The sequence below is a fragment of the Sciurus vulgaris genome (assembly GCF_902686455.1).
Source record: "Sciurus vulgaris genome assembly, chromosome: 5".
NCBI classification, from domain to species: Eukaryota; Metazoa; Chordata; class Mammalia; order Rodentia; family Sciuridae; genus Sciurus; species Sciurus vulgaris.
Window position 1 is genome coordinate 54,161,636 of NC_136465.1, and position 7,460 is coordinate 54,169,095.

Below are 7,460 nucleotides of genomic sequence, written 5' to 3' on the forward strand. Positions count from 1 at the left end.
TGCCTCCTCCTCCCACCAACCACCCGTAGCCCGGGGCAATCAATCACTCCGAGTCGAAGTGACCCTCCCCGTTCCTCCTCCTTCTCCAGATAACCCCCCGGGTGTTCAGGAGCAGTCCCTCTGAGTGGCTGTGAATCCACGTGACCCGCTGCACGGGTCCTCTGGGCACCGCCCGGAGCTCAGGTGCGGCCACTCAAGACCAAGCGTCCCACCACGCTTCTCCTCCAGGCAGCCCCCCTGTGTTCAGGAGCTGTCACTTTAAGACCAAACAACTCACCACTCGCCTTCTCCTCTGAGCAGCCGCCTGGAGCGCTAATGCAGTCACTGCGAGTCCAAAGGACCCGCCGCGCTCCTCCTCCTCCTTCTCCTACTCCTCCGGGCAGGCCCCAGGGTTCAGAAGTGGTCAGAGTCCAAACAGCTCGCCACGCAGCCCCTTCTCTGGCAACCGCCTGTAGCTCTGGTGTAGTCACCCGAATCCAAGCGGCCGCGCTCCTCTTCCTCCTCCTAGTCCTCAGGGCAGGCCCTGGTGTTCAGAAGCGTCGTTCTGATTCCAAACAGCTCGCCGCGCAGCTTCTCCTCTGGCAACCGCCTGTAGCTCTGGTGCAGTCTCTCCGAATCCAAGTGGCCATGCTCCTCTCCTCCTCCTCAGGGCAGGCCCCGGTGTCCTGAGTCCACACAGTTCATCTCGCCACTCTTCCCCTGGGCAGCTGCCGGAGCCCCAGTGGCTGCTCCGAGTCCCAGCGCTGTGCCGAGCGGCCTCCTTTACGGCGCTCCCAGCTGTCCGAGTTCACTGCTCCAGCGGGGGGAGGGGCGTCTCGCCGGCAGTTCTACCTCACAAAGTTTCCTGCGTTCCGGGACCACCGTCCCATCCAGGATGCCTCCCCAGGGGGTGAGAGTCACCCGGCTGCTTTGAGTTGGTCCCAAAGCGTCTCAATATCTCCTCTTTTGAATCCTGAGTCCTGGAGCAACATGAGATGCAGCCACCCTCTAGGCCGCCATCTTGAAAACCTCCTCCTATTTGCAGTATTAATATTTACAGTTACATAAAAAAACATATGGCTTATTTTTGTAAAACAAGAGAGAAACAATTGGAAAATAAACTTTAAAAATGTCATTTTGCATAGCATGAGCAAACCTTAAAAATATACAGACTATTTTACAATTGAAAATACAAAACATGACAGAGAAAAATTAAATAAGACAGATAAATAGAAAAATGATACCACATTCGGAAATTAGCTTGATATTATTGAAATTTCATTTCACTCAAAAATTGATTTGTAGGTTGACTATTTATCCATTGTATTATCCAATCCCAGGGAGCTGTTCATAAAACTTGGCAAGGCAATGTACAAGATTTACATATTAAATAAATGAACCAAATAGGCAAAAGAATTAAGAAAAACAAAAGTAGAAAAAAATTGTACACACCAAATTTCAGAGACGACTTATGAAACAATTATTAAGGTAGTATGTCATTTGTGTAAGAGTAATTATATTACTTGGAAAAAAGTGAAGATATTTTGAAATACATATCCATAAAAGATTTAACTGCTTATTCTTTGATCCTATGCAGATGATTATCAAACTTTATGAAACTATGTACATGTCAAAAGTTTTATAAAATATAACCTGTTAAAGTCATATAAAGACTCAAATGATCATTATAAATGTGTGCGTGCATATGCGAATATTCACATAGTTTAAATTTACTGTCTTTAGAACCAAGATGGACATGTACTTTATTCACAATTCTTTGTGCTGTCTAGATTTAATTTTGTAATGTACATACTTCATTATAATAATTATACTTACATGACACTAATGTTCTTTTTCTGAAGGTTTTATACGTACATATGGATGCCTATATAAACATGAAGATTTTCTTTTATATATTCCCATTTAAAACCATGGTAAAATAAATGACAGAGTAAAAACCAGAAACTACTTCATCACCTCGAGATTAAATAATATGCTATCGTATGATGAATGGATAACAGAAGACATCATGAAGGACATTTAAAAATTCTTAGAGGTAAATGAGAAAAAATAAACATCATATCAAAATCTCTGGGACACTATGAAAGCAGTGCTTAGAGGAAAATTTATTTCATGGAGTACATTCAATAAAAGAAGAAAAAATCAACAAATAAACAACCTAACACTACAGCTCAAAGTCCTAGAAAAAGAAGAGCAGACCAACACCACAAGTAGTAGAACACAGGAAATAGTTAAAATCAGAGCTGAAATCAATGAAAGTGAAACAAAAGAAACAATGGGGAAAAAACCGACAAAATAAATACTTGGTTTTTTGAAAAAATAAACAAAATTGATAAACCCTTAGCCACACTAACAAAGAGGAGAAAAGACCCAAATTACTAAAATTCAGAATGAACAAGGAAATATCACGACAGACACAATTGAAATACAAAACATAATTAGAAGCTATTTTGAAAATCTATACTCCAACAAAATACAAAATCTTGAAGACATCAACAGCTTTCTAGAGACATATGAATTACCTAACCTGAACCAGGAAGACATACACAATTTAAATAGATCATTTTCAAGTAATGAAATAGAGGAAGTCCTCAAAAGCCTACCAACAAAGAAAAGTCCAGGACCAGATGCATTCTCAGCCGAGTTCTACAAAACCTTTAAAGAAGAGCTCATTCCAATACTTCTCAAAGTATTTCATGAAATAGAAGAGAAGGGAACCCTCCCAAACTCATTCTATGAAGCCAATATCACCCTGATACCTAAACCAGACAGAGACACATCGAGGAAAGAAAATTTCAGACCAATATCCTTAATGAACATTGATGTAAAAATTCTCAACAAAATTTTAGCAAATCGCATACAAAAACATATTAAAAAGATAGTGCACCACGATCAAGTGGGTTTTATCCCAGGGATGCAAAGTTGGTTCAACATTCAGAAATCAATAAATGTAATTCACCATATCAAAAGACTTAAAGTTAAGATTCACATGATTATATCGATAGATGCAGAAAAAGCATTTGATAAAATACAGCATCTCTTCATGCTCAAAACACTAGAAAAAATAGGGATAGTGGGAACATTCCTTAACATTGTAAAGGCCATCTATGCTAAGCCCATGGCCAATATCATTCTAAATAGTGAAAACCTGAAAGCATTCCCCCTAAAAACTGGAACAAGGCAGGGATGCCCTCTTTCACCACTTCTATTCAACATTGTCCTCAAAACTCTAGCCAGAGCAATTAGACAGACCAAGTAAATTAAAGGGATATGAATAGGAAAAGAAGAACTCAAACTATCCCTATTTGCTGATGACATGATTATATATTTAGAGGAACCCGGAAATGCCACCAGAAAACTTTTACAACTCTTAAGTGAATTCAATAAAGCAGCAAGATATAAGATCAATGCTCATAAATCCAATGCATTTTTATACATAAGTGATGAATCTTCAGGTAGGGAAGTTAGGAAAACTACCCCATTCACAATAGCTTCTGAAAAAATAAAATATTTGGGAATCAATCTAACAAAAGAGGTGAAAGATCTCTACAATGAGAACTACAGAACACTAAAGAAAGAAATAAAAGAAAATCTTAGAAGATGGAAAGATCTCCCATGTTCCTGGATAGGCATAATTAATATTGTCAAATGGCCATACTACCAAAAGTGCTATACAGATTCAATGCTATTCCAATTAAAATCCCAATGATGTATCTTACAGAAATAGAGCAAGCAATTATGAAATTCATCTGGAAGAATAAGAAACCCAGAGTAGCTAAAGCAATCCTCAGTAGAAAGAGCAAAGCAGGGGGTATTGCAATACCAGATCTTCAACTCTCTTACAAAGCAATAGTAACAAAAACGGCATGGCATTGGTACCAAAATAGAAAGGTAGATCAATGGTACAGAATAGAGGACACAGACACAAACCCAAAGAAATACAATTTTTCTCATACTAGACAAAGGTGCCAAAAATATGCAATGGAGAAAAGATAGCCTCTTCAACAAATGGTGCTGGGAAAACTGGAAAACCATATGCAACAGAATGAAATTAAACCCCTATCTCTCACCCTGCACAAAACTCAACTCAAAATGGATCAAGGACCTCGGAATCAGACGAGAGACCCTGCATCTTATAGAAGAAAAAGTAGGTCCAAACCTTCAACTTGTTGGCTTAGGATCAGATTTCCTTAACAGGACTCCCATAGCCCAAGAAATAAAAGCAAGAATCAATAACTGGGATAGAGTCAACTAAAAAGCTTTCTCTCAGCAAAGGAAACTATCAGTAATGTGAAGAGAGAGCCTACAGAATGGGAGAATATCTTTGCCACTCATACTTCAGATAGATCACTAATTTCCAGAATCTATAAAGAACTCAAAAAACTCTACACCAAGAATACAAATAACCCAATCAGCAAATGGGCTAAGGAAATAAACAGACACTTCACAGAAGAAGATGTACAAGCAATCAACAGATATATGAAAAAATGTTCAACATCTTTAGTAATAAGAGAAATGCAAATCATAACCACCCTAAGATTCCATCTCACCCCAATTAGAATGGCAATTATCAAGAATACAAGCAATAACAAGTGTTGGCGAGGATATGGGGAAAAAGGTACACTTATACATGGCTGGTGGGGCTGCAAATTAGTGCAGCCACTCTGGAAAGCAGTGTGGAGATTCCTTAGAAAACTTCGAATGGAACTACCATTTGACCCAGCTGTCCCACTCCTTGGTCTATACCCAAAGGACTTAAAATCAGCATACTACAGAGATACAGCCACAACAATGTTCATAGCTGCTAGGTTCACAATACCAGATTGTGGAACCAACCCAGATGCCCTTCAATTGATGAATGGATAAAGAAACTGTGGCATATATATACAATGGAATATTATTCAGCCATAAAGAATGATAAAATTATGGCATTTGCAAGCAAATGGATGAAATTGAAGAATATCATGCTAAGTGAGATAAGCCAATCTTAAAAAACCAAAGGAGGAATGATCTCGCTGATAAGTGGATGATGACACATAATGGGGGGTGGGAGGGTTCAAGAATGGAAGAAGGAGGGACTGTATTGAAGACGCGTGGGAGGGAGAAAAATAATAACAGAATGAATCAAAAACTATTACCTAGGTAAATGTATGATTACACAAATGGAATGCCTCTCCTTCATGTACAAACAGAGAAACAAGATATATCCCATTTGTTTACAATAAAAATGAATTTTTAAAAAATCATGGTACAAGGTCAATGTAGTATGACCTCACTTAAGACTATACATTTAAATGTATATATTTGTAAGAGTCCGGTAAACTGTACACTTAACTTTGTATTACAAAAATTTGGAGCACTGTTTCATTTTGTATTTCAGTTTCTGTTTTAAAATAGTTACATACAATTCATATATTACCTAAAAAAATTAAAGAAAAACCAAACACTCATTCTCATTCAAACTAAAACACTCCTTAGCATGGTATATTAGGACACAAACAGAATTTCACAAAAGTATGTACATGAATTGATCTGGGCCATAGTACAGTAAAAGTAAACCACCAATAAATTTTATAAAACATTTCTTAATTACATGCGTTTCTGTAGTATCTTCATAGTTGTTGCTTGTCTCGATCTTCTTTGGCACCATAATTTGCAGAAGTGATGTTTCAGAGACTGCAGGGAGGAAAAGCACATTTCAACCTTCCCCAGTGAGGAGCAGCATCTTCAGTCTTCACTTGTCTCTTTCCCTTCCTCACCCTTTAAACTTCCGAATCCCAGCACGCACTAACACCCTAAGCTGCAAACCATATACCCTGCTGATTCCAGATAGAAGCTCCTATAGAAGCGATAGATTTGCCCTACCACCATCCAGAGACACTTGAGGGCCTGTTGACCTCAGCCCTGAATGGGAGACCCCATCCCAGGGTCTCTGACCCCAGGCAGACTTTCTCTTTCCTTCACCTTCCCAGGAGATGCGCGTCTTATGCAGGTCACATAAATAGGGACAAGTGCCCCGGGTCTGCACGCAGCCCTCCAACCACCAGGGCTCAGAAGCCCTCAAGGCTCAGAGGCCCAAAACAGGTTTGGCTCTGCTGCATCCTTCACCAGTCTGGCTGAGCTTTCTGGAGTCAGGAGATTGAAGCCCACCTTGCCAAGTGGTACTGCAAAAGGCTGCCCTCGGATCCGATCCGACCCTTCACTTACCCTGGCTGGCAGAGGTCAGGCAAGCCAGGCCTGAGAGGATAAGCAGGAGAGACAGCATTGTGTGGTTAACCGGCCTGGCCACAGTGGTGGCGGTTGTAAGGCAACGCCTGTATCTCGTGGCCTTTGACTACTGGGCTTTTGCAGGGCCGGGTCAAAGGTATTCCAACGGAGCCAAACAGCGTGAGGATTAGAGGGCGTGGCTATTCTGTCCAGGCCTGGTCCAGTACTGTGGACTGCAGCACCCGGTCATCTATAGCCCCAGAGGTGCCCATTCTCATCTCCCCTGCACTGGGTAAAGCCCACTGGGGCCTGCACTTCTGTGCACGGGGGCCTTTCCCCAAAAGCTCAACATTTAAATTGTATTCAGGTGTAACATAGCGGTTAAGATGGATACCAAAATCTGTGAATGTTCAAGCCTCTTAAATAAGATGGGTAGTACTTGCATATAACCTATAAACATCTCCCTGCATACTTAAAATCATCTCTGGACTACTCATAATACCTCATACATTGTAAATGCAAATACTATGTAAATTGTTGTGTCAACAGTGCTGTCATGTTTGGGGATAAGGACAGGAAAAAAACAACAACTGATTTTGTTGAGAATACATATATGTGTGTGTGTGTATATATATGTATATACATATATATATTTAATATTATAACTCCATGGTTGGTTTAATCTGCATATGTGGAAATTGCAGAAACAGAGGACCTACTCTCTGTGTTTTATTACTTTCATTGGTTTATAAACAAAAATTATAACTACAAAACGTCCCTGGAAAAACAATTAAAAATCCATTAATTCACTTTTGTATACTTGTGTTTCTTAGAAAAACCTATGGTTTACAGAGATTAAATAAACAACCAGACAGAAAACTTTTTCTTTATAAATTCAGAGCTTATAAATTGAAAAATATTAGAGCTAACTTGGAGAGAACTTTCCTTATATGGATTAATATTACAATGGGCTTGCATAATTTCAATTTTTAAAATTTGTTTATAGTAACACTCTGTGGGAAAATACACAAAACACAAATGGACCACTTGACCATTTTTTTTTTAATTTTTTTTTTCCAGTTGTAGGTGGACACAATACCTTTATTTTATTTTATTTTTTTGTGGTGCTGAGGATTGAACCTGGTGCTTCACATGTGCGAGGCAAGCACTCTACCACTGAGCTACAGCCCCAGTCCCCCACTTGACCATTTTTAAGCATACATTTGGGTGGAATTAAACGCACTCATGTTGTT

At 39.6% G+C, this 7,460-nt stretch overlaps 1 protein-coding gene across 1 annotated transcript in view; it reads right to left on the reverse strand.

Annotated features, from left to right (window-relative positions):
* The window catches only part of LOC306661039 (A disintegrin and metallopeptidase domain 3-like), a gene marked incomplete at both ends in the record, with an annotated part of 81,480 nt that extends 75,215 nt beyond the window's left edge, over window positions 1-6,265 (reverse strand). Inside the window, 2 exons of the mRNA XM_079139874.1 lie at window positions 5,594-5,676; window positions 6,208-6,265. Coding sequence (XP_078996000.1) covers window positions 5,594-5,676; window positions 6,208-6,265 — 141 coding nt within the window. The remainder of the gene's footprint in view (window positions 1-5,593; window positions 5,677-6,207) is intronic.
* Between the last annotated feature and the right edge of the window lie 1,195 nt (window positions 6,266-7,460).